The 26,663-nt window shown below is 43.4% G+C and overlaps 1 protein-coding gene across 1 annotated transcript; it reads left to right on the forward strand.

Moving 5' to 3' along the window:
- Positions 1-1,783: 1,783 nt before the first annotated feature.
- Positions 1,784-26,466, forward strand: NIPA1 (NIPA magnesium transporter 1). The gene is made up of 5 exons (XM_069465832.1): positions 1,784-1,952; positions 15,165-15,212; positions 16,264-16,354; positions 21,257-21,417; positions 25,605-26,466. Exons 1-5 carry the CDS (start codon positions 1,784-1,786, stop codon positions 26,114-26,116), a joined length of 981 nt encoding a protein of 326 aa, XP_069321933.1. The 3' UTR covers positions 26,117-26,466.
- The last annotated feature ends 197 nt before the right edge of the window (positions 26,467-26,663 follow it).

Raw genomic sequence — 26,663 nt, forward strand, 5'->3', positions numbered from 1 at the left:
ATGAACCTTGAAACCATCATGCTAAGTGAAATAAGCTGCTAAGTGAAATAAGGGCAAACATTGTATGATTCCATTTATATGAAACATCTAGAATAGGAAACCTCATAGAGACAAAGCAGATTAGTTTCCAGGGACTGGGGAATGACTGTCTAATGGCTACAGAATTTGTGTTTGGGATAAGAGAAAAGTTTTGGAAACAGATAGTGGTGATGGTTGCACATTGTGAATGTAATTAATACCACTGAATTGTATATTTAAAAATGGCTGAAATGGGCTGGGTACAGTGGCTCACACCTGTGATCCCAGAACTTTAGGAGGCTGAGGTGGAAGATTGCTTGAGGCCAGGAGTTTGAGACCAGCCTGGGCAACATAGCTAGACTTCATCTCTACAAAAAAAAAAGTAGCTGGGTGTGGTGGTGCATGCCTGTAGTCTCAGCTATTCGGGAGGCTGAGGTGAGAGGATACCTTTAGTTCAAGAGTTCAAGTTTACAGTGAGCTATGATCACACCACTACACTCCAGCCCGGGTGACAGAGTGAGACCTTATCTCAGGAAAAAAAAAAAAAGCATAAAATGGTAAATTTTGTGTTATTTATATGATACCACAATAAAAAAGCAGCAGGAATGGATAGATGCATTCAGCATTAAAGTTTTCATACAAAAATAGTATGATTCTACATTGCTTCAAAAAATAATGCTGTATACAAAGATGCAAAAGGTTTATACTGTTTATCCTAGTATTTTCAAAATTTATGAAGATGTTCATTATACCATCATTTACAATAGAAAAAAAACTAGTAGTAACCTAGCAAGCAACAACAGCTGAATGAAACAAATTATGGTAATTAACTTTATAGAAATGTACTGTCATTAGAATAATCATAATTATGTAGCAATATGGAAACTGATTAGATATACTAAATAAAAAGGAAATTTCCTATATTGTAATTGGAAACATGTAAATGTAAGTACACATTACTTTTAGGTGGGAAAACGCCTAAAATAGTAATAATTAGGTGAGGGTTGTGGGATTAATTTTTAAATAACTTTTTCCTATTTTCCAGGCTTTCTGTAATTTTTGTATATTTTATTAAAAATTAAAATGTGGAGAATAGTATGATCACGAGCTCACTGTTCCAGTGTTGAAGCAGTTGACTTCACAGGGCGAAGAAAGGCCAAGGAAAGAATTGGTCACTTCTGAAGTTCCCATTTGAGTTTCCTGGTCTTAGGCTCCAGGTGAGGCTCCCTATCGGCTTCCTTGGAATAGACGCTTCGAGGGGACAGCTGTCACAGCTGTCACAGCGAGGGCTGCGTCCTGCCGGTGCTCTTCCAGCCCCAGAAACTGCATGAGACATACGCTAAAAAATTATTCGTTGTTTATCCGAGATGAAAACTTAACTGGGAGTCCTGTATTTTTATTTGTTCAATCTGGGAACCCTACCTACCCACCTACGCACCACCTTACTTCCTTCTTCACCTACCGCCCCCTCCTCACTAGCACCCTCTCCCACCCGGTCTCATTCTACCCGAGTCCCTATGCCCTCGCCGTCTCCCCAAGCCCCGCGTCCCTCTTGCCCCCTTACCGTCCCGGCAGATCCCAGGTCCCCCACCCGCTGGGCCCCGCGGATTTCGGATCAACCCCCAGCCCCGCAACTCCAGCTGTCCCGCCCCGCGGATCCCGGGTCCCCACCCCCGCCTGCCCTGCGAATCCAGGGTTTCCCCCCCACCCCCGCCCCGTTGAGCGTGGCGCGCAGGCGCAGGCGCGGAGGGCGGGCGCGGGCGGAATGGGGACTGCAGCTGCGGCAGCGGCGACGGCGGCGGCCGGGGAGGGGGCGCGCAGCCCGAGCCCCGCCGCCGTGTCGCTCGGCCTGGGCGTGGCCGTCGTCTCGAGCCTGGTGAATGGGTCCACGTTTGTGCTGCAGAAGAAGGGCATCGTGCGCGCCAAGCGGCGAGGTAGGGCGGGCCACGGGCCGCGCTCGGGGGAGCGGGAGGAGGGGAGCGCCTGGCCGGGGCGGGGGGCTGGGGGAGGCGGCCGCAGGTGGGGGCGTTCGGGTTGTGGCTCAGAGCGGGCACCTGGAGGCTCAAACCCTTGAGACCCCGCACCCAGCCCGAGCACAGGTACGACTCGGCCCTGCTCACCAGGCGGCACCTGGGAGCGCTCTCCGCGGCCGCCGCGTCGCTGTCCTCCGGCAGCTCCAGAAGTGGCCCGGGAATAGCAGGTGCGTCCTGAGCCTTGGTCGCTTTGTCGCGGCCACAGTATTTCTCCCCAGCGGCTGGACCGGCCTTGTTTTATAGGGTTTCTTCAGCTGACTTCTTTCCTCGTTCCCAGACCTCCCACCCCGTCTGTATCCCCGCAGCCCACTAACCTGTGTCCTGGTTGGAGCCCAAGCTCCTCGGGGGCCCTCACCCACCCGCTCTCGAGGGGACCTTCCTCTTTCTTGAAGCGGTTGGAGGCCAGTGCCTGCCTAGAAAGGGCGACAGGCCTCCTGCCTTCGCCGTGGCCCGCGGCGGGGGTGCACTTGAGAGAGCGAGACCTGCCGGTTTCGAGCTCCCTGCAGTGGCCGCGCCCGTGCAGAAGTGAGAATTGTGCCGGACGGCGGGCCAGGAAGGCACTCAGTCCGCGGGGTCTGTGCTCCCTGTGGCTTCTGTTCCTGGGCTCCTTGATGGAGCCTTCTCAGATTTAGACTGGAACCATGGGAATTCAAGTGATCTTCAACGGAAAACACCAAACACCACTCCTTAGCGATGTGGGAAGCGAGAGGGTAGCAGAGTTCTTCTTTGCCGGTGTCTTCTGTGTTGAAGAGGCCTGGGACAGTTTACTGAAGGCCGGAGGTAGCTTTGATTTGCAAAGTAAACATTGCGTTTGGAGAGATGGAGAAAGTCTTTAGATATATTCTCGTAAGGATAGTATTAAGTGCTTTCTGAGAATGATGTGAGCAGGTCATGGGTTGTGAGAGGAAGTAAACTGATTTAGAAAACTAAGATTCCAAAATGCGGGTGAAACTTTCTCTGCCTACCCTGGACCCTGAGCCAGGACTGCCTTCAGAAAAGAGTTAAAGGGCCCAACAATCTTGAGTGAAAATATAAAGTCTTGGGTATTTGTTTAAAGTATTCAACTTAGAAGTGAAAGCGTTGCAGTCTTCACGCAAAATCTAAATAAAACCAAGGATGATTTCCCAAGGGTGCAGATGTGTCTGTGTCTAAGGTACAAACACACATCTGGCAGCTACACTGTCTTCAGGGAGCTCCCGTCAGTTTGATAGGCCTCAGGGCTGCTGAGGTGTTTGCTGTGACTCAAAGATAGACAACACATGTGCTCTTGGTAGGATGGCATGAGAAAGCACTTCACCTCTGTGGTCATCCTCCCAAATACCAGACCCGGGTGTGACCATGAGAAAAACATTACACAAAACACAAACCTAAATTGAGGAGCATCTTACAAAATATCCGACCAGTCCTCTGATCAAGGTCATGAAATCTGAGAGACTGTCACACCCAGGAAGAGCCTGGACACATGACCACCAAATGTAAGACATTAGGAAAAAACTAAGAAAATCTGAACATAGGCTTTAGTTATTTAAAAATTGAGTAAAACTAAGTGTGTTATTTCATCCCAGCTTATGTGTCCACAGGAACTGGTGAATAAGAAAATAAACAGTTCGGTGCAGTGGCTCATGCCTGTAGGCCCAGCTACTCAGAAGGCTGAGGTGTGAGGATTGCTTGAGCCCAGGAGTTCGAGGCCAGGTGGGGCAACATAGTGAGACCGTATCTCAAAAAAGGAAAAAAAAAGAAAAGCAGATCACCCTATTAAGAAAACATGATGGGTGCTATTATTCATACCTACATACTTTGCCTTTAAATTAATAAAAGTGAAACAGTGATATTTATTAATTTCATACTTCCCCAGTTACCACCCATTGCCACTGATTCAAGCTAGCTGGGTTACTCATGGTGGTAGGAGACAGATACATAGTCTTGTTTCAATAAGTCTACTTTGATTTGTTTAACAGATATTTATGAAGCTCTTATTATGTGCCAGGCACTGTTGTAGGTATTGAGGATATAGCAGTTTTAGACTCCATTCCCCATAAAATCTTTTTTCCACATCTGCTAACAAGCAGCAGAGTTGACCATTATGCAATGACTAAAACGGAGGAGGAAGGTGGAAAGAGGAGGTAGACAAGAGCCAGAGAGTCAAGTTCCTGTGTTAAAGGAGACCTGGCCTGATGGTTCCTTATGCTGTAAAAAGCTGTGTCTTACTGAAAGTTTATACTTTAAATGAATTGCCAAGCGGCAGCATTTCCAGAGAGTCTCATCTTCGGGGGAGTCAAGTTCTGGCCACAGTCCATCTATTGGGAGTTTTGGGGTATGGCTTCCTCTCTCATTTTTAAAGGACCTTCCTGGTGAATCAGCCAAATACATGCAGTACAACTCCTGGTACTCCTGGTAGGCCAGGGACTGTGCTGCACAGCATAGGGTCAGGGTGGGACTGCCTGGCTTTTCCACCGTACCTTTGGATGACACTCCGTGGGGAGTTGACAAGGGGACACATGGGTCCAAGTCATCCATTGTATGTCTAGTGTTAGAGCCCCAGTCAAGCAGGGCTTACATAAGAGGAGCAATCACAGGGTGTGAAGGCATTTTTGGAAAGCCAATTCTGACATTAGAATAATGGTGCCATGGCCCAGGCAGTGCAGCAGAGGCTGGGGGCTCATGGGAGAGGATGGGCCAGGAGTCGGGCTGCACAGCAGGGCTGGTCATTGAGGGGATGGTGTGGCTGCCCTGGGAAGAGCTTTCTGGAGGCAGTCTCAGGAAAGTTGTGTCCTCAGGAATTTGCTGGAGGCTTTGAAGAACTGGATGGATAGGCTGGTCCTAGTGCAGTGGCGTTTATAACTATTTGATCACAACCAGTTACAGATTTCTTTGTTCCTTCTCCACACTCACTTCATCACTTGACTGGCCTTAAAAAAAAAAAAAAAAGAGTTGGATGGCTAATTAACTCCATATATGATGCCCTAGACCAAGATCAACCAGCTGACCTTTAAAAAGTCCTTTTCTTCAGAAACACAATGAAATACTACCACACATCCCATTAGGAAGGCTATTGTCAAAAAGACATAAAACAAAAGCATTGGCTGGGATGTGGAGAAATTGGAAGCCTTGTGCATTGCTGGTGAGGATGTAAAATGGTGCAGTTGCTTTTAGAATGGCCTTTCCTAAAAAAATTAAACATAGAATTACCATTTGATCCAGCAGTTCCATTTCTGGGATTTTCTAAAGGAAGTGAAAGCAGGGAGGTGAAGAGATATTTGTATCCATGTTCACAGCAGCACTATTCACAGTAGCCAAGGGATGGAAACAACCCAAGTGTCGTCAGCTGATGGATGGATAAGCAAACTGTGGTCTGTACATAAAATGGAATATTTTTCAGCCTTACAGGGGAGAGAAATTCTGTCATAAGCTATGACAGGAATGAACCTTGAGGGCATTATGCTGAGTGAAATAAGCCAGTCACAAAAGGACAAATACTGTATGATTCCACTTAAAGGAGGTACCCAAGGTAATCAAGTTCATAGAGACAGAAAGTGGAATGGAGCGGGGTTAGGGTGGGGGTGGGGAGTTGTTTTATGGGTGCACAGTTTCAGTTTGGGGTGAGATTAAAAGCATCCTAGAGATGGATGGTGGTGATGGTTATACAACAGTGTGAATGTACTTGATACCACTGAACTTTACACTAAACAATGGTTAAGATGGTAAATTTTATGTATATTTTTCCAAAATTAAAAAAAAAATCCTTTTCAGGACTGGGCAAGGTAGCTCATGCCTGTAATCCTAGTACTCTGGGAGGCCGAGGTAGGAGGATCGCTTGAGCTCAGGAGTTCAAGATCAGTCTGAGCACTAGTGAGACCCTGTCTCTACTAAAAATAGAAAAAATCAGCTGGATATGGTGGTGTGCACCTGTAGTCTCAGCTACTTGGGAGGCTGAGGCAGGAGGATCGCTTGAGCCGAGGAGTTTGAGGTTCCTGTGAGCTAGGCTGATGCCACAGTACTCTTCTCAGGGCAACAGAGTGAGACTCTGTCTCAAAAAGTAAAAATAAAAACACTGTACAATTTTTTTCAGAGTTCATAGTCTCCTCCCTGAGAGGAGTACCACCTACAATGTCATCACACTGTTGAGATGCTTAGGAGGTAAGGGAGTTGTCTTGTGAGTGGAAACTGAGACCAGGCACCCCCTCCCTTCTAGTCTCCAGGCCTTCCACACTTGCGGTTTCTGAAGGGTGTGAGCTCCCTGGCTCTGGGATGGACATGGGTGTTTTCATGCCCTTCCTGCCATTCCCATACACCTGACATCCAGCACACACTGGGCACACTTGGCCCCCTCCCCATCCTACCCCGAGATGGAGACAGAGACAGTGGTCCACTACTTCTGTGAGCCCTCTGGCCCCTGACAGATGGGGGCTGTTGCCTCTCTGTTATGTTTCCTTGGTGCCTCTCCTGAGCCCCCACCCCCTGGGCCCCTGAAACCTGTGGGGTGATGGGCTGTTCACTTGTTTGTGTTCCCCCCAGATCTCGGCCCTTCAGAGGCAGGGCACACGTCCTGTCCACTGGGAGGCATGTGGTGGACACTCCATAATGGTGTCTAAGTAGCCGTGAGTTAACTGTGGATTGAGGAAGGTGAAACTGACCCTTGTATTTTATGAAAAGATTTCTGAGCTGTCTAGAAGTTCGTCAGAGCTGACCTCATTTATTATACTTGTAGCCTCTACTAAGTAAAAGAATCCAGAGTTACTGCCAGGTCTGAAAATCTGAACCTTCTCTGATCCTTATCTAGCCCCGAGAGGTGATCGCTGATGAAGAGTAGGGTGAGAGTTTAAAGAGTTTGAGTGGCTCTGCAGCCTGTGCTTGGCTTACTTGATACTATTTCTATTAAGAAAAGAAGATGGAGGAGGCTGCTACTTACGAAAGCCCCATGGTGTCCCAGACTCATGTGTCTGTCATGGTTCTGTGTGTTGACTGGGCTCAGCTGCGTGGCTCTCACTTGTTCTTTTGAGCAGTTGTAGTCAGATGAGGGCTGGGGCTGGAGTCCTTCCAGTGCTTGACTGGACTGGCTGTGCAGATGGCTTCTTCACTCTCAAGTCTGGGACAGCTGAAATGGCTGGGGGCTTGCTGCTCGCGTCTCTCCCTCTCTCTCTGCCCCTCCCTCTGTCCATGCAGCTTTGTCATACCTGGATGCCTTGGGCTTCCTTACAGCACGGTGGCCTCAGGGAAGTCAGACCCCTTCTCTGGTGGGTAGCCTCCCCTGGACCAAGCCTCCTGAGGACCACCATGGAAGCTGCGTGTATCCTAGGAATGCCTCTTCTACGGCATCTGCTGGCTGGCTTGGGGCCAGCTCAGGTTCAGTGTGGGAGGGGATGTAAACAGATATGACACCTAGGAGGCATGATGCAGAAGAGGAAATTGAGGTTTGGAAAGATCATAACACGTGCCTGATCACGGGACTGGGGGTTGCAGTGGGAGTGGGATGCTAGGATTTGAACCCAGCTGGGGCTGATTTTGAAGTAGTTCTCTCTCACCCTGCCCCCTGTTGGGATGGTGAGGGGAAGATGGATAAATTCACCCACAGAGAAGGCTTTTCTGGGGAGGGGCTTCTTAACAGTTCATTTGGAAAAAGCTGGTACTCTGTTACTGGGTTATCACTAGTATAGATGATACCCAAATACATTAAGGCAAATAAGAATTTATTCCCATTTTCATATGGTAGAAGCAGGAAGAGATCACCAATGTCATTAAATTTCTACATGAAATTAATACCCGTTGATCTTAGTGAATTGCTATTGGACAGAGTATATTTTGTCCTCAAAAAAGATTTATAGGCATAGTATAAATATAATGTAATTTATATTTTCAGTCCTTTAAGACCTTAATGAGTAACCAGCTCTTTTTTTTGTTTTGTTTTAACCATGAAGGACTAGAAAAGATCACTTTTCACAAAGGAAATGTTCAAACCCATGCTGCTTCATACTTCCAGGCCAGGAGCCCATGAATGTAAACGGGCCCCTTTTAGATGTTGCCAGGACAAGTCTGAGGAGGCAGTGCCCTTGACCCACACAGAAACAGGGCTTGCCTGGCTTGTTCATGCTGTCAGAGCTCTTTGGTGTAATAGAATTATTCAGCAGAGTATATCTGAAATTCTCAGAACCTGAGCATAGTCCTGTTTGTAAAAAGCATTTCTTCCTGGCCGGGCGCGGTGGCTCACGCCTGTAATCCTAGCACTCTGGGAGGCCGAGGCGGGTGGATCGCTCGAGGTCAGGAGTTCGAGACCAGCCTGAGCAAGAGCGAGACCCCGTCTCTACTAAAAAAAATAGAAAGACATTATATGGACAACTAAAAATCTATATAGAAAAAATTAGCCGGGCATGGTGGCGCATGCCTGTAGTCCCAGCTACTCGGGAGGCTGAGGCAGTAGGATTGCTTAAGCCGAGGAGTCTGAGGTTGCTGTGAGCTAAGCTGACGCCACGGCACTCACTCTAGCCTGGGCAACAAAGTGAGACTCTGTCTCAAAAAAAAAAAAAAAAAAGCATTTCTTCCTGATTATAGACTACATGGTCATTGTTTAAAATCTGGAAAGTATAGAAAATTGTGAATAGGAAAATGAAAATTATTCATCTCCCTGCTTGAGGTGGCTGCTGTTTAAATTGGGGTACATTTCTGGCTGGGCATGGTGGCTCACGCCTATAATCCTAGCACTCTGAGAGGCCGAGGCAGGAGGATCGTTTGAGCTCAGGAGTTCGAGACCAGCCTGAGCAATAGCAAGACCCCGTCTCTACTAAAAATAGAAAGAAATTATATGGACAGCTAAAAATACATATAGAAAAAATTAGCTGGTCATGGTGATGCATGCCTGTAGTCCCAGCTACTTGGGAGGCTGAGGCAGGAGGATTGCTTGAGCCCAGGAGTTTGAGGTTGCTGTGAGCTAGGCTGATGCCACGGCACTCTAGCCTGGGCAACAGAGTGAGACTCTGTCTCAAAATAAATAAATAAATAAATAAATTGGGGTACATTTCTTTCTAGCCACATTTAATTCTTACATTTCAAAACTGAATCTTCATGAAAAAATCCCATGCACAAAGTATGTATAACAAATAGGCAGTGTATAGAGAATAATGAAATAAACACTACCTATCAGACATTGTAAGAAATATGTATCCTTGAAATATTTTTAAAAAATTTTATTATGGAAATTTTCAAACACATACAAAGTAGAGGAAGTAGTGTGATGAACACCATGAACCTGTCACCCTGCTTTAGCAATCATCGTTCTTGGCCAGTTTTGCCTCATCTATTCCCCAGCGCCATCCTCACTCCCACTGCTGTAGAATTGTTTTGAAATAAATCCCAGGCAGATTACTATTTCATCTATATATTTCAGTGAGTATCTCTTTATTAAACATAACCATAATACCTTTGTTGCACCTAAAAATTAACAGTAATTCCTTAATAGTCTCACATGTCTGATCAGTGTTTAAATTTATGTGATTATTTCATAAGTTTTTCCCCAGTTTGTCTTTTAGAATCAAGATCCACTTGAGACCCGTACATTGCAATTAGGTGGTACACCTCTTAATCATGTATTCTAACAAATGAGGCAGGACACGTGGAACCCATCCTGTGTGTGCTGGTGTATGTCCTGCAGGTGTGTTCACTCTGTCGTGAGCTTATCCCCCTGTTGTTCAATGTTCTTTGAAAACATATTCAGAGCTGCATGAATATTATCATTCTACTTTTTTAGGGCATGGACATTTTTAATTTCTTTGCTATAATGAATATCCATGCGTATAAATATTTAAATGTTGATTATTTCTTTTGGATAGCTCCCTGGAAATACAGTTTTAAAAGTGATGATGTTTTTATAAAATGTAGATATATATTGCCATGTTGATTTCCAGGAATATATTTATTTCATTCCCACCAGAAGTGCTTGAGAGACACATGCTCATATTTAATTGTAGTGGAAATATAAACATGTATTCAAAATATTTTTTCCATCATTTTGGAGTTTCTCTACTACAGTTCTTTTCTAGTACACATCTGAGAGCTCATTAACTTAGATTTCTCTGTTCACATCAATGGAGCATAATAGTACAGGTATAACACCTGACATCTGCCTGTCATGGAAGCAGGAATCTGCCACCTTGGCTTCTCTGCCCTTAGGGTGAGTGGGGGCAGCCTCATCTCTGTGACAGGGAAAGGGGAAGAGAAAGCTCCTTTGTGGGGGGAAAAAAAAAAAGAAAAGAAAATAGAAAAAAAAACAAAAAACAAGCCTGGTACATGCCTATAGTCCCAGTTACTTGGGAGGCTGAGGTGTTAGGATCCTTTTTGCCCAGCCTGGGCAACATAGCGACACAGTCTCTTAAAAAGAAAAAAAAAGCTTCCCTGTGGTTAAGACAAAGAGGAAGAGGACACTGTGAGGGCAGATAGCATGCCTTGTATTTTTTAGTCTTCGTATCCACTAAGAACTGTGTACGCTGAGGGTTCTCAGTAAATATTTGGTAGATGATAGAGTAAAGAAACAATACAGTTATTGCACTAAGCTTCCCTGGAGGGAATAGGAAGGAGAATGTATATACTAGACTCTTATTTCCTATTTGAAACGCAAATGACATTTCTCATACAAACTGTGGGTAACTTTATTACAGTGCTTAGTTCTATTATGGTCAGCATTGTGTGGGCTAACCTAGAAATGTAACTTTTTTATTAAAGTTGTTTTTAAATTACCATTTTATTGAGGTACTTTTGACATAAAAAAGCTGTACATATTTAAGGTACATCTCCATGAGTGTGGGGATAAGTGTTTACATATGAAAACATCACCACCATCAAGAAATTTATTATTTTCCATTTCTTATTTTTTTAATATTGGGATATTGGATACATAGAGCAAGCTGCACGGATTTTAAACGTACAGTTTGATGAATTTTGACAAACAAATATGCCTGTGTGACCAACACCCTAGTGAAGAAATTGGTCATTGCCGTCGCACTGGAAAGTCCCCTCAAGTCCTTTTCCATCCTGTTCTCTCCCCACCAAGGCACTCACTCTTCTGATAGCCATCTGCATACATTGAATTAATTTTGCCTCTTCTTGAACATCATATAAATGAAATCACATAGTATATATTTTCTTATGTCTTTTTTGCTGAGTGTGGTTTGAAGATTCATTGTGATGTGTGTATCAGTAGTACGTCCTTATTGCTGAGTAGTGTTGTGTCGTTTGAATATACCACAGTTTGCATGTCTCCTGCTGACGAACATTTTGGTTGTTTCCCAGTATTTGCTATTTGAATAAAGCTGCAGTGAACATTGTTACACGTATAGTTTTGAACTTAATTTTTAAATTTCTCTTCGGTGAATACCTGGTGTAGCAATGCTGGATCATGGGATAGATATGTAACTAAATTTCAGGAAACTGTGAAGCATTTCCCCACTTTAGCTGTACCATTTTACACTCCCATCAGCCATGTATGACAGTCCCAGTTGTTGCACATTCTAACATTTGGTGTCATCATCTGTTTAATTTTAGCTATTCTTGTGCATCTATAGTGGTATCTCATTGTTATTTTAATTTGTATTTCCCTGATACCTAGTGATGTTGAGCATCTTTTAAAGAGTTTATTGGTTATTTGTATATGCTCTTTTGTGAGGTATCTTTTCAAGACTCTCGCCTGTATTATATTGGGTTCTACCTTTTTCTTATTGTCTGATAGGAGATATCTATATTATATATATATAATCTAGGTACAATTAGTTTATCAAATATAGAGATTACAAGTATTTTCTCTGTGGCTTGCCTTTTCATTTTCTTAATCATGCCTTTTGAAGAGCAGAAATGTTTAGTTTTGATGAAGTCTAATTTATCTTTTTTTTTCCTATGTTGTTGGTGCTTTTGATTTCTGCCTAAGAAATCTTTGTCTCTCCTCAGATCACTAGGGCATCCTCTTGTGTTTTCTTATCAGAGCTCCATAGCTTTAGTGTTTACCTTTAGGTCTCTGAGCCATCTTGAGTTAATTTTTAGGTGTGGTCTGAGGCATGAATCAAAGGTTCAGTATTTTCCCCACCAGCATCCAGTTGTTCTGGCACCATTTGTTGAAGAGACTTTCCCCATGGAATTGTACTGAGGCTTCAGTCTATGATCTGACTGAACGTGTGTACATCTGTTTCTGAATTCTGTTTTGTTTCATTGTATATGTCTGTCCTTAAGCCCGTACCACACTGTCTTGATTATGTAGTTTTATAATAATAAATTTTAAAATCAGATAGTATAAGTGCTATAACTATTCTTTTTTTACAATTACCAGACTATTTCTTTAGGAAAATAAATTCTGCATGCAAAAGAGTTTCAAGTATTAAATCCATTAGGAAGTTGGTGAATACCAGTGCTCAGACTCATTGTAGTTAATGCCTTCATCTAGCTGTGCTGGTGTCAAGAAAGAATATTTCTTAATTCTTAGTCCTTTTGAAAGAACTCTGTAAAAACTATGTAGCATCTTTTTGTTCATTCTTAGAGTCAAGTCATGAATTTACAAATAACTAGTGATCCATTCTCACTTTGCTTTTAGCAGCAACTTCTGTTGCTCTTAGGAGCACACGTGAGTGGAAGTAATTTTTCCGTGGAATAATCAGAAGGTAAATAAAGTAGATGATTGTCTGTATTTTTATCCTGGAAAGCTGTATTTTAAGGACATTTCTGATACACATTTGTAACTAAGTCTAAGGTCTTAAAAGCTATACATCCATGGTTGGACAGTATCACTGCCAATTGATATTATCTTGACGAATCTCTTTTGTATTTGCACTAACACATCTTTGTCTTATGGTTTGGCTGTTATAAACAACCATGCAGCTCTCAATTAGCACCCAAAGTTTTCAATGTGAGCGGAAGCCCCTGGAACTTAGTTACCATTACTTCTGTAGCCCACACGCAGGAGTGGGGCAGAGGAGGCATGAGTGTGGTAAAACAAACAGAAACTTCTCAGTGTTCTCCAGTGCTCCCTGTACATGCTGAGGCCGGAAGACCTGCAGAGCCAGCAGACCCCAACCTTTTTGGCACCAGGGACTGGTTCCATGGAAGACAACTTTTGCAGGGGTGGAGCTCAGGTGGTGATGCATGTTCAGGTTCCTAACAGTACTGGGCACGGCCACTGTGAAGAGCAATAGAGAAGGGTACCAGCTGAAAAGGGGAGGAGCCTGGGCACAGGCACCTCCTGAGGGTGCTACTGAGTGACTTTAGGGATGGTCGTGCTTGAGAGTGAAACTGTGAAGAAGCCCAATTGTTCTAGGACATAACAGGAAAATGTTTATGACAGGGTGCGAGGACTAATGAGGAATATGGGTTCCCAGGAGCTCCTGGCCGAAGGAGGAGGAAGGAATCTGGGGCAGCCCGCTCAGTGAGGACGCTGGGCACAGGTGGACGGGCACACAGAGCTATGCACATCCTTCAGAGCCGAGCATGGGGGGATGCTCCTGGGCTGAGACCCTCAGGGACCACATGCATGGGCTTCACTTTGATCTGCAGCTAGGGGTGTGGGGCAGGTACCTACACAGAGAAAAATCTGACTTGTCTAGTATCCTTGGTTGTAGAAAAATTTTGCCTAATGTTGGCTTAAAAGATGAGAGTGACCTGTCCTTTATAGCAACCTTGTTGTTTGTTTGTTTGTTTGTTTCCAATCTAACATCATGTGTTGTGTTCAGTTATCATGTCTCTTTGGTTTCCTTTAATCTATAACAGATCTTCAGCATTCCTTGGTCTTCCATGACCTTGCTGTTTTTGAAGAGTGCAGGCCAGCCAACTCCTAGGCTGTCCCACAGTTTGGGTTTGTCTCATATTTCCTCATGATTCGTTTCAGGCTTTGCATTTGGCAGGAATGTTACAGCTGTTTTTTTGTGTCCTCCTCAGTACATCCCCGCAGGAGGCACGTGACGCCGTCCATCCCGTTGCTGATGTCTGCCAGGCTTCTCTGCACAGATAACTTTTCCTCTTTGTAATTAATAATAAAAAAAAAAAAACCTATGGAGGGGATTCATTGAGACTGTGCAACAATCTTGTTCCTTGATAAACTGTCATCCATTTGTTTTAGTATCCATTGATGATTCTTGCCTAAATCAGTTTTATGGTGGTATTGTCAAATGGTGATATTCTAACTCTACCATTCCTACTCCATTATTACTTATTACTTATTGACCCATTTCATTTTTTTAAGTACTTATTGTAATACCTGTAGCTCTGATCCTCCAGTAAGCAGGCTGGCTTGCTATGTTCCTTATACCAAATTATTATGGTTTTATTACTGAGAATTAAAACATCCAATTAGAATTAGGTACTTTAATCTGCAGTAAAAAAAAAAATCCCTCTCAGATTAGGAGCATTTTGACATATCTGAATGATAGATGTGTGTCTTAAAGGTTTGGAGACCTCCCCTCTGTAAGCACCTGCCCCAGACGGCAGGAAGAGGGACAGATGGGATGGGGAGTCCTGGGCAGTGCCTAAAGTTCCACCTGTTCTGCACCAGGCTGGGTGGGAATAACCTGAGAGAATGCATGGGAAGCCTCATGTGAAATATCAAAACATTGAGTGAATGTGAGGATCTGGTGCCCAAATGGTTGAAAGCAGAGCCGTATCAGAAGGCTTATATTAATAAATTATGAAAATTGAGTAACTCTTTTAAGCAGGAAGTCATTGGAACTCTATGATAATAAAATTATCATATAAATGGGTTATAGTAAATGCATGAGAGAGTTGGACTTTAAAGACTCAATCTCATTTGAGATCCACATAAAACTCCATTCCAGAGTATATCTGTGCCTCTGTAGTGGCTTATTGAGGCAAAGAAAACCAATTTATAAAGATCTCATTTGCTTATTTAGGTCAGCCTGTGTTGGTGGCAAAAAATATCTTGACTTTGCACTTTTAGTGGCTTCTTATGCTGCTATTTATAGACTAAAGGTTCTTTATTGGGTGAATAAACAGTATGGCACTCACTCTTTTCTATTTTAGTTTTCACATAAAAATTTCTCTTTTAGGTATGTCGCTTGTAAACCTCTTCCTTCCTGATATCTGTAGCTTGTAAACCTTCTTTCCTGACTTTTTTTTAATTTCATTCTTCCATAGGTACCTCCTATCTAACAGACATTGTGTGGTGGGCCGGCACCATTGCAAGTAAGTAGCCTGTGTGGCGAAGAGTCTGGTCTTTTTCTTTCTTTCTTAAGATGCGCCATTCATCTGGGCAGCGCTGCAGGGGCTGGGATGAGCTGGGCTCCACTCCACGTCTTCCCCAGCTCTGACGCCTCCCAGACCCACTTTCCTTGCTTTCCCTCCTCTGCTTGTCCTTCGCATGTTGGGAAGGAGAGGATAGGCAAGCGCAGAACGAGAACAGGGACACAGACGGCAGAGGTTCCTGTTGCCCACAAGTAGCCCTGAATTTAGTCCCGTCCTGGGCCTGAAGAATTTAAAACAGCCCCTGCTTACTCATGTGTAGTTGGGCTCTTGGCATTTGGTGAAATTCTGCCTCGTTTTGCTCAACTCAGTTGGTTTAATAAAGGAGAGTTTCTTGACTCAACTTAAAGACCAGATCAAAGGTTGTGTGCTATAACGTAAAAGCAAATGATAAAATTAAAGTTCAGAGCTCTAAATATGTAAAGGGAAATTGTATTAGAAATTTCAGAAATATTATGTGGTTTATTTGTCATATATCATCTTTTAGGCGAGACAGTACCTAGCCGATACTGATTCCATCCATTGGAAGAGCTCCTCTTCAAGCTCCATCTGGGGGTAGCCCCTGGAGCAGTCCTGTGCAGGCAGCAGTGTTTTCACTCGGTGTGTCAGCATCGTGTCACTGTGGTCAGCTGCCTACACCAGAGTAGATCCCAGGCCACCTAAAGGTGCACAGGAAGCTCTGCCCGACTTAAAATGAGGATGTGTTAAGACAGTGGGCACACACTCAGTGCTGTGTGTACCGTCAGTCACTGCTGGTTAGGGCACTTCCATGGAGGGCTGAAACTACTCACCCAACTAACTGGACCAGTGAGGCTATGGGGCCTGCTCCCTGCCAACACGACCCTTAAACATGCAAACAACATCCCAGATTTGATTCCTCACAAGTAATGGGAAAGAAGCAGCCTGTTTAGAGCACAGCCCTGCAGAATTCCACTATGTGATCAGTGCTAAAAGAGAGCTCAAGTGGTATGTATCCCTGTGATTCTCTTGACAGTGGCTGTTGGCCAGATTGGAAACTTCCTAGCTTACACGGCAGTCCCCACGGTCCTGGTGACTCCCCTGGGTGCCCTTGGAGTGCCGTTCGGGTGAGAGCTAAGATTCCGTGTTTTGGTATTTAATGTGTAGTTTAGATATAACAAAAATTTTCATTTTAAATGTTTCTGTTAAAACAGTAAAAGTAAAATTGTAACTGGAGATCAGTAGTATTCCACTCTGTATCACTTAATTTTATCCCTTCAGATATAGTTCTCTGTGTTATTAACCATTCTTTTAGAAATTTGCTTTAGTATATTTCAAATTCTAACTCATTCATGCATATCGATGAATCTGATGCTCTCATTCTCCTGGTCTTTGCCCTGGAAAACTTCTTAGAGACTAGAGTCTTTCCCAACACCTTGGCAAGTTACTCTGAGGAATCATTAAATGAAAGGAGTCAGTTGGTGTTTTATTTGGTGCTCAGTGTCTGTCTGTTGCTGGATGCTAGGTGGTCCCCTACCTCTCCCCAGGAAATGATGGGGGATGGAATGAATGATACATGGGCACCAGTGGTTGTGAAATAGGTTTATGACTCACACAATCAAAAGCACATGGGTTCCCTAAGGGGGTCTTGAGTGAGATAGAGTGAGGGGAGCATTAGGTTTTTAGTGTAGTTACAAGGCGAACAGTGGAGATTCACATGGTTACACTGGGGTTTGTGTGGTTTGAAATTTCTGCCTGTACCAAGGGAGCAAGGACTCCAGGGACCAAGACTTTCTGGTCTGGTTACCTAGATATGGAGGAGTGGGGAGTGAAGGCTGTCAGCTGTCAAACATCACAAACAGAGTCTCTCTTTCTTAACTTGGCTTACTACAAAAATGATTTTATGAGACATTTATTAAATAGTTCAACATCTATCCTCTCATGAACCTATTTATATTGTTTTATCTTTGAAGAAATCATTCATACACAGAGATAGGATAGAAGAGAAATGAAATGCCAGTTTCTAACTCATAGATACATTGGTTTTTTTGCTGTATTCCAGACAGACTCCCAAATCATTGCAGAGAAGTGTGCCTGTGATGGGTATATTCAAGTCTGCACCTTAGAGTCACTTAGGCTTTAAGGTTCTGTGGCCTAAAAACCATGTTTTTTTATACGCAAAGCTTTGAAAATGTGTTTGTAGCACATTGTTCTCACACACACATATGCCTGCTATCAAGTGTGGCTTGGTGTCCCTTTGCGTTTTGGATGGCCCCAAAGAGCTGGGACAGTGGGCAGTCAATCCTCCAGCTTCCCCGACCTATACCTGGAGAGACAATCAGGCAGATAAACAACCCAACACTGTGATCTTTGCATGGGGCACATTTAATGTACACTTAACTAAAATGCCTTGCCTAGTTAATTTCCTAAGAACTGTTCTCATGCACTTTGATAATTGTCACCTCATCAGAAATGTTTGCTGCTCCATCTTCAGGAGATGTTGATCACCCAAGAAACCATGTGAAATGGTATTTGGGATAAAAAGCTTGTCTTCAAGTCAGGATTCCAATGAAACTTTTTTTTTTTTTTTTTTTTTTTTTTTGAGACAGAGTCTCTCTTGCCTGGGCTAGAGTGCTGTGGCATCAGCCTAGCTCACAGCAACCTCAAACTCCCGGGCTCAGGCAATCCTACTGCCTCAGCCTCCCGAGTAGCTGGGACTACAGGCATATGCCACCATGCCTGGCTAATTTTTTTTCTATATATTTTTAGTTGTCCAGCTAATTCTTTCTATTTTTTTAGTAGCTCTTGCTCAGGCTGATCTTGAACTCCTGAGCTCAGACAATCCACCTGCCTCGGCCTCCCAGAGTGCTAGGATTACAGGCATGAGCCACCATGCCCAGCCCATTTTTTTTTAAAAAGAAAAAAACTAAAATTAATTTGGAAAAAGCAATCAAAAGATATCAAAGTATGCATATATATGCATGTATATGTGTATATATAGTTAGAAGAAATTCTATTCTTGATAATGGAATGAAGTTGCTAGAATTAAATAGAACCAAAAATGTGGTACTAGAAAAAAAATAAGTCCTTATAGCAGTGAATAGAATAGAGAGCCCCAGAATAGATCCACTTTTCTCTGCAATGGTTTATGTATGATAAAGTAATCAGCCGAACATACTATTTTGAAAATGAGGTTTAAATATACAACTATTATATACCCATAATAATTAAAAATAAAAAATGAAAAAAAGTTTAAAAACCTGTTTTATTTGAGAAAAATTTCCAAATTACAGAAAAGTTACAAGCTTAAGATTAACGAAAGCACCCATCTACCCCTTACGGCAACACCCCTCTTATTGACACTTACTCCACTTGCTCTGTCATTTGCTTTCTCCGTATCAGTGTTTCTCAGCCCCGGCTCTGTTGACATTTGAGGCCACATAATTCTTTGTTGTGGGGGGCTGTCCTGTGCATTGTAAGCAGTACAGCATCCCTAGCCTCCACCCACCAGATGCCAATAGCACCCAACCTCACCAAAAATGTATCCAGACACCAGCAAATGTCCCCTGTGGGGCAAATCATCCCCAGTTGAGAACCACTGTTCTATATGAATATGATGGGTTTTTATCATATTTGTTTTTAGGTTTATTTTATCCATTTGAGAGTAGGTTATATACATCATTATCCTTTACCCCTAAACACATCAATTTGTATTTCCTTAGACTAGAGATATTCTCTTAACTGCAATATAATTATCAATTTTGGTAAGTTTAACCTTGTTATGATACGTGTATCTAATCTGCTTCCATATTCCAATTTTGCCGATTGACCCATTATACTATCATTTTATACCATTATTTTTTCTTTCTAGTCAAGATCTAGTCTAGGATTCAGAGCTGCATTTAGTGGTCATGTCTCTAATCTAAAAGAAAGGGTCTTTCCTTCTTTAATAAATAGTGTTGGGGGCCAGGTGTAGTGGCTCACACCTGTAATCCCAGCACTTTGGCAGGATGAGGTGGGTGGATTGTTTGAGTTCAGGAGTTCGAGACCAGCCTGAATTGCTTAATCCCAGGAGTTTGAGGTTGCCGTGAGCTAGGCTGACGCCATGGGACTCTAGCCAAGGCAAAAGAGCGAGACTCTGTCTCCAAAAAAAAAGTAAGAACAAAGTTGGAACAAACACAATTCCCTATTTCAAAACCTACTACAAAACTACAGTAATCAAAATGGTGTGGTACTGGGATAAGGATAGACATGCAAATCAATAGACTAGAATAGAGATTCCAGAAATAAACCCTTACATTTACAGTCAATTGATTTTTGTCAGGGGTGCCAAGACAATTCAGCAGGGAAAGAATAGTCTTTTCAACAAATGATGCTGAACCAACTAGATGTTCACATGCAAATGGGAATTGTACTCCTGCCTCATACTGTGTACAAAAATCAACTCAAAATGAATCAAAGACTTAAATGTAAGAGCTAAAACTATACAAATCTTAGAAGAAAACATAGGTATAAAATCTTTATGACCTTGGATTAGGCAATAGTTTCTTAGGTATGATACCTAAAGCACAAAAGCATAGTAACAAAAGAAAAGTAGGTAAGTTGGATATCATCAAAATCAAAAACCTTTGTGCTTCAAAGATACCACCAAGAAACTGAAAACTCACAGAATGAGAGAAAATTTTCAAAGTATATACCTGTTGTGGGATTTGGATTTAGAATATATAAAAACTCTTACAACTCATCAATAAAAAGACAAACAACCCAATTAAAAGGCAGGCACTATACTTTGGTATTTTACCATGGCAAAAGAGATGATCTGGCATCTAGTCCAGGCTCTCTGCTTTCATGGGTGGTGACCCCTCCCCACCTTGTCCTAGTCCAACAATCCCAGGCCCAACTCTTGCTCTGGGAGCCTCCCATCTCTCTGGTGTCCCCTTTTCTGGACAAATACGCAGTGGAGTCCCTCAATTTAACGTCCAGCTATGTATTCTAGATCTTTTATTGGTACTTTCAGTAATCTTGCTTATTTCCCCAGCTACACTGCTGGGGGTTCCTTGAGGACAAGGCCATCTAGGCACAGGGATACAAAGTGGCATAAGGGAAGAGATGCGAGTTTTGGCCTTATGGGTGTGTCATGACCATGGTTTTCTCTCTGGTTAGCTTTGTGGTCTTAGGCTCAGTGTGGATCCTTTCTGAGGCTCAGTTTCCTTATCTGTAAGATGAGGACTGAAGGAAATTATCCAGTATATACCTGGGCCTGGTGTGCCCTCCTCCTGGTGTTCATGGTCCCTGCGTGTCTCCGGTATAGACACCAGCAAAGTGAGAACAACCAGTCCCATGACTCACCAAATTGGGCTCCAGTTACCCAATTCAGATTGTGTGCTGATATTATACAGGGAGTAAGAGAAGCCTATTACAAGCCTGAAGATGGTAGATATTTTATGAAGAATACTTTTTTTTGCATTGAAAGAGTATTGTGACCTCACTTTAAAAATTTTTAAGATTAGAGAAAAATAATCATCCAGATTTTTCGTACCATACTGCAATTACTATTAGCATTTCTATTTTTCTTCCATTTGTACATTTTTCACTTAATTTAAGTATTTTTATCATGCATTACTTATAATTATTTTTGATAATTGTGCTCTACTTTCCCATTTAGCATAGTTTTTTTGATAGTTTGGTTTTATAAATAAGGAAGCAGTATTTTTATTTTTGGTCAATCATAAAACTTTTTCTACTCTGGTGTATTTTCTATCTACTGAAATAATAATAATAATTTAGTGGTATGAGTTAAGAGTGTCATTAACTATGTAGTGATCATGCATGGAATTGGTATGAAAATCCTGTTTGCGTTGAAATAACAAGTTCAATAAATTCCTAATCTTTTCTGTTCTTAAAAACTAAATTTAAAATAATGGCTGTTAAGAAAATGTGATTTTTCTAGACAAAATATTTGCAGTTAGTAGAAAGAGGTCGGCTCATTAGATTTAAACTCTAATGATAGTGCTTGTTTTTAATTGAAGGTCCATTTTAGCTTCTTACCTTCTGAAGGAAAAGCTCAACATCTTGGGCAAGCTGGGGTGTCTGCTAAGCTGCGCAGGTTCCGTTGTGCTGATTATCCACTCCCCGAAGTCTGAGAGCGTGACGACACAGGCGGAGCTGGAGGAGAAACTGACCAATCCAGGCAAGTGCTTTCTAGCAGGACCAGGAGCTTGCTTGGAGTCCTGACCTTTGCATCCAGGTCTTGAGTCTGACACTTGTTGGCAGCGCAGTGAAGCCATGTGCACCCCCATCTGGTACTGCAGGTCTGCATCCTGCTCTGCGTGGCCTTTCCTCCCAGCCCTGCCAACCCTCACCCCCTGCCTCGTCCCTGCCTCGTCCCTGCCTCCTTCCCCACGAATTCCTTCCTGCTGCCCTTGCTGAGCTCTGCCCCTCTGCCCAGTGCCACTGGGCACTTCCCTCCTTCCTACGTGAAGCTGAGAGCAGAGCCCTGGTGTCTCTTATCCTTAGATTCCCCACAGAGCCTTGTATGTATATTTTTTTGACATAATTTCTTTTTCTTTTTTTTTTACAAATGCAATTAAAAAATACTACTTAATTACATCACATTTAAAGTATAGATGTCACTTCAAGTAGACCACCCAGGGTGCTGGCACAACAATATCTATACAGCCACAAAAAGTGGCTTCCTTTGCAGTGATGGACACAGCAATAGAAACATCTGTAAAACTTGAAAAAGGGATTCATAGTGAAATTAGCCAAGACTGTATGTCTCTGTAGTGTTTTATCCCTAAACACTTAGCACTGTGATATTCATTTTCTCCCATAAAAGCCAAAGTATTTCCAATACTGTGAGAAATGAAAGTACAAAGTCATGGGGAAAAAGGATCAGAGAAGGAGATATGAGTGTTCTGAAGGATTTACTTGATGTAATTTCCAGAAGGACATATCCAAGGGCTACTTACTTTTTGATAAATATGTATGATACCAACATATTCAGGTCCTAACTTGTGCCAAAAAAAGTTGCTAATTTGAATATTACCATACAAATTAGGTATGCTATGAACACGTAATGATGGCAAAAAGATTTTTCTTTTTAACATCAAAAACTGTTTTCTTTAACCTGGCATATAAAATGGTATTATTCTGGCCACTTAATTTATTAGATGTTTTTCTTATTTTTTTTTTCTATAGGTAAAAACTGAATGAATTTTTGTCAGCTACCTCAGAAGAAATTTAAAATCAGTACTTGTTTATATTTCTGAAATGCCTGATACATGATCTCTGATATTTAAAGAGGGGAAGGAAAGGGAACGTTGTGGAAAAGTTCTCTAACGACATATGTTCTTTAGATATCACCCCCAGAGAGCAAAAATTAGTCCTTGAGGGTGAAAAAAATCTCATACTCTTGTTTTCTTTTTCTTTTTTTTTTTTTTTTAAGACACAGGGTCTCACTCTGTTGCCCAGGCTGGAGTGCAGTGGTGTGGTCATAGCTCACTGCAGCCTCCTGAGCAGTTGGGACTACAGGCGCACGCTACCATACTTAGCTAATTTTTCTTATTTTTATTATAGACCTGGGGTCTCACTATGTTGCCCAGTCTGGTCTTGAACTCCTGGCCTCAAGTAATCCTCCTGTCCTGGCTTCCCAGAGTGCTGGGATTACAAGAATGAGCCACTGTGCCCAACCCCTCATACTCTTTTAATGTATAAAGCATAGATATAGATACAGTATATAAACAGATATCCATATATCAATGATATTAAAATTCATGGGTTACCAGGCATGGTGGCTCACACTTGAAATCCTAGTACTCTGGGAGGCTGAGGTGAGAGAATCGCTTGAGGCCAGGTGTTCAAGACCAGCCTGAGCAACATAGTGTGACCTCATCTCTACAAAAAATAGAAAAATTAGCTGGGTGTGGTGATGCATGCTTGTAGTCCCAGCTACTCAGGAGGCTGAGACAGGAGGATCAGTTGAGCCTAGGAGTTTGAGGCTTCAGTGAACTATGATGACACCACCACTGCACTCTAGCCTGGGCAACAGAGCGAGACCCTGTCTCAAAAAAAAAAATCATGGGGATGAGTAGAGGGAAAGGTGTAAAATAGTTCCTTTGGGGAGTGATAATGAAAAAAGGGTTCAAAGACACTGATGTAAGAACCACAAAACACAGGGGCATCTGGCTGCCTGCTCTAAAGATAAATAAGTATTTAAGGTTGATCATGTGAAAACAGAGAGGTTTTCTTGGATGTGGGTTAGTCTCTCCAAGCTGCCCAGTTCTCACACACAGGTGCCGAGGCATGTCAGAGCTCTCCTCTGGCTGCTCTGCTCACTCCTGTCTCCTGTCTGCCCTCAAGGCCACTGCCCACCTTTTCTTCCTGCCCCTTGGCACTGCCACCCTGGGGTGAGACCTCTTGTTGCCCACCGGCTCCCTCCCACTCCCACCCGAGCCATCTGACACCGGGACTCTTCTGAAATGTAGTCAGATATGTCCCTTCCTGGCTTCAAAGTCCCCTGCAGCCCCCTACCCATGAAAGGGGGCTCAAACTGCCCCACATTCAGGCTCTGCTGCTCTTCCTGATACTAAGCCTGCAGTTGCATTCAGGCTGCTTCTGTTTCTCTGCTGAAGCCCCAAACATACCCATCTGGCAGTATTTTGTGCTCACCCATGTGGATCTCTCTGCCCTCAGTGCCCTTCCCCAGTTTGTAGGTCAGGCTCCCAGACAGCTTTTACCTGCCTTTCTTCCAGAACCTCCCCAAGAGCAGGGCTCCATAGTTGCTTCTTCTCAGTTTTGGAGGGTGGGGTCCCCCCTGTCTGCTTGCTGATTTGCACATCCACACTTAATCAGTTTGTGTGTCTGACTGATTTATGTGTCCACACTTAATGGTTTTGTGTGTCCACACCTGCTGGCTTATGTGTCCACACTTGCTGATTTACATATCTACACATAATGGTTTGTGTGTTCACTCTTGCTTTTGCTGGTTTGCATGGCCAGGCAAGTTCCCAGCAGTGCCCCCAGGTCTATTTTTGATCTAGGAATGGAATTCATGGAGAATAAAACCTCCATGTACACAGAACTTAAAAGCAATCAATATAATGTGCTATTATATAAAGGAGAAGTAGGATGGTACTTCATAATAAAACACAGATTTCAATATGTAAATGCTCAGGTACAACTACAGGAGAAGACATACTGAAGCCGGCAGATCCCACACCCTGCGTGGAGCTGCTGAGAATCTGGCAGCTGCATGTAGACTGATGTGGGGGTGCTATATTACTACTAACTCAGACACCCACGGGGTCTTGCCATCAACAATATGATCCTCTGAGATGGAGAATAACTCTTTTTTTTTTTTTTGAGACAGAGTCTCACTCTGTTGCCCGGGCTAGAGTGAGTGCCGTGGCGTCAGCCTAGCTCACAGCAACCTCAAACTCCTGGGCTCAAGTGATCCTACTGCCTCAGCCTCCTGAGTAGCTGGCACTACAGGCATGTGTCACCATGCCTGGCTAATTTTTTTTCTATATATATATATTTTAGTTGGCCAGATAATTTCTTTCTATTTTTAATAGAGACGGGGTCTCGCTCTTGCTCAGGCTGGTCTCGAACTCCTGACCTCGAGTGATCCACCCGCCTCGGCCTCCCAGAGTGCTAGGATTACAGGCGTGAGCCACCGTGCCCGGCCCGAGGATAATTCTTAATGAAGTTCCTGATCAAAAAAAGAACAGTCCTCCCTACACTGACATAAAAGTTGCATTTCTGAAAAATACAGTGAATGTTGAATCCATGCAAAAATTACCTTGTTTTATACAAAAAATAAGTTTTAGGCTCTGATTATTATAAACATATTTTTCACTTACAAGTCCAAGGAGACATTAAGAAGCTGTGAGGAGAGTTGGGTAATTTGTGATGGCGTGGGCTATCTGCACATACTCTCCCCATGGTCCGTATCCCCAGTCACTTTCCAGAGCCACAAATACCCCAACAGCTTAAGGTTCCCCCACTGCAACCCCTGCCCCTGGGCTCCCAGCACTGTGCCCTGTAATGGGTGTTCAGTGAAGGTTTGTTGATTTGATTCTAAAGTAAGAAAACCCATTTTATAAATGGCTTTTTTCCCTTAACCTCAGAGTATCTACAGTTGACTTGTATTGTTATAAAAATGGCACTAGTAGAGAGAGGGCTGTGCAAACACTCAGGAGCTGTGAGTGTTGTGGTGGTGAAAACAATGGGGTGGGAATTATTTTTGTGATGAAACTAGGTCTGGTAAACTCAAACCAGAGCCCCAGGGTGCCCGCCTGCCCCACCCTTGGCTGTGCCCTCAGGGTTGCAGGCTGGCAGGCGGCTGCAGGTCAGCGTGTGCCATCTGTTTTCCAGTGTTCGTGGGCTACCTGTGCATTGTCCTGCTCATGCTGCTGCTGCTCATCTTCTGGATTGCACCGGCCCATGGGCCCACCAACATCATGGTCTACATCAGCATCTGCTCCTTGCTGGGCAGTTTCACCGTGCCTTCCACCAAGGGCATTGGGCTGGCGGCCCAAGACATCTTGCACAACAACCCATCCAGTCAGCGAGCCCTGTGCCTGTGCCTGGTGCTCCTGGCTGTGCTTGGCTGCAGCATCATCGTCCAGTTCAGGTACATCAACAAGGCGCTGGAGTGCTTCGACTCCTCGGTGTTTGGGGCCATCTACTATGTCGTGTTCACCACACTGGTTCTGCTGGCCTCAGCCATCCTCTTCCGGGAGTGGAGCAATGTGGGCCTGGTGGACTTCTTGGGGATGGCCTGTGGATTCACAACTGTCTCGGTGGGGATTGTCCTTATACAGGTGTTCAAAGAGTTCAATTTCAACCTTGGGGAGATGAACAAATCTAACATGAAAACAGACTAGGATGCAACAGGAGGTTGGGTGGCTCGAGGAATGGACATTGGAGGTGGTTTCTGATCCTGCCTGGAAGTGAAGTAGAAGAGACCCTCGATCACTAACGTTAGAGTTGCCTGTATACTAACAAGTGGGCCAGTGGACAAGGGGGAGCGTGCCTTGGCACCAGAGCAGGGGCCTAGCCCTCTGCAGCCCGAAGTCCCACAACGTTGCCTGGGCACCATCTCTCTCTGATGAGATGAATCTCATTTTCATTTCCATTAATCTGGAAGCTTTCATGAATATTCTTTTAAAACATTTTCACATTATTTAAACAGAAAAAGATGGGCTCTTTCTGGTTAGTCTTTGCAGGAAAGCAGACATTCTTACATAGAAGATTACTTTGGAAATGAAGAAATTGTCTTGAAATCTGGCTCTGCACAACAGTGAATGTGTCTGTAGTTGTGTTAGTTTGCATTAAGCATGTATAACATTCAAGTAAGTCGTCTAAATAAGAAGTATATACATTGAATTGTTTTTAATCCCCTAACAAGCTGACTCTCCCACCCTCCCACTC

This window comes from Eulemur rufifrons, chromosome 3 (genome assembly GCF_041146395.1).
Source record: "Eulemur rufifrons isolate Redbay chromosome 3, OSU_ERuf_1, whole genome shotgun sequence".
Taxonomy (NCBI): Eukaryota; Metazoa; Chordata; class Mammalia; order Primates; family Lemuridae; genus Eulemur; species Eulemur rufifrons.

What these genes read in the sequence shown, in the direction of transcription:
- NIPA1 (XM_069465832.1), top strand. Translation starts at nt 1,784, where the DNA reads ATGGGGACTGCAGCTGCGGCAGCGGCGACGGCGGCGGCCGGGGAGGGG. An exon ending in CGTGCGCGCCAAGCGGCGAG is followed by an intron (nt 1,953 to 15,164) that starts GTAGGGCGGGCC and finishes ATTCTTCCATAG; the next exon opens with GTACCTCCTATCTAACAGAC. An exon ending in GCCCTTGGAGTGCCGTTCGG is followed by an intron (nt 16,355 to 21,256) that starts GTGAGAGCTAAG and finishes TTTTAATTGAAG; the next exon opens with GTCCATTTTAGCTTCTTACC.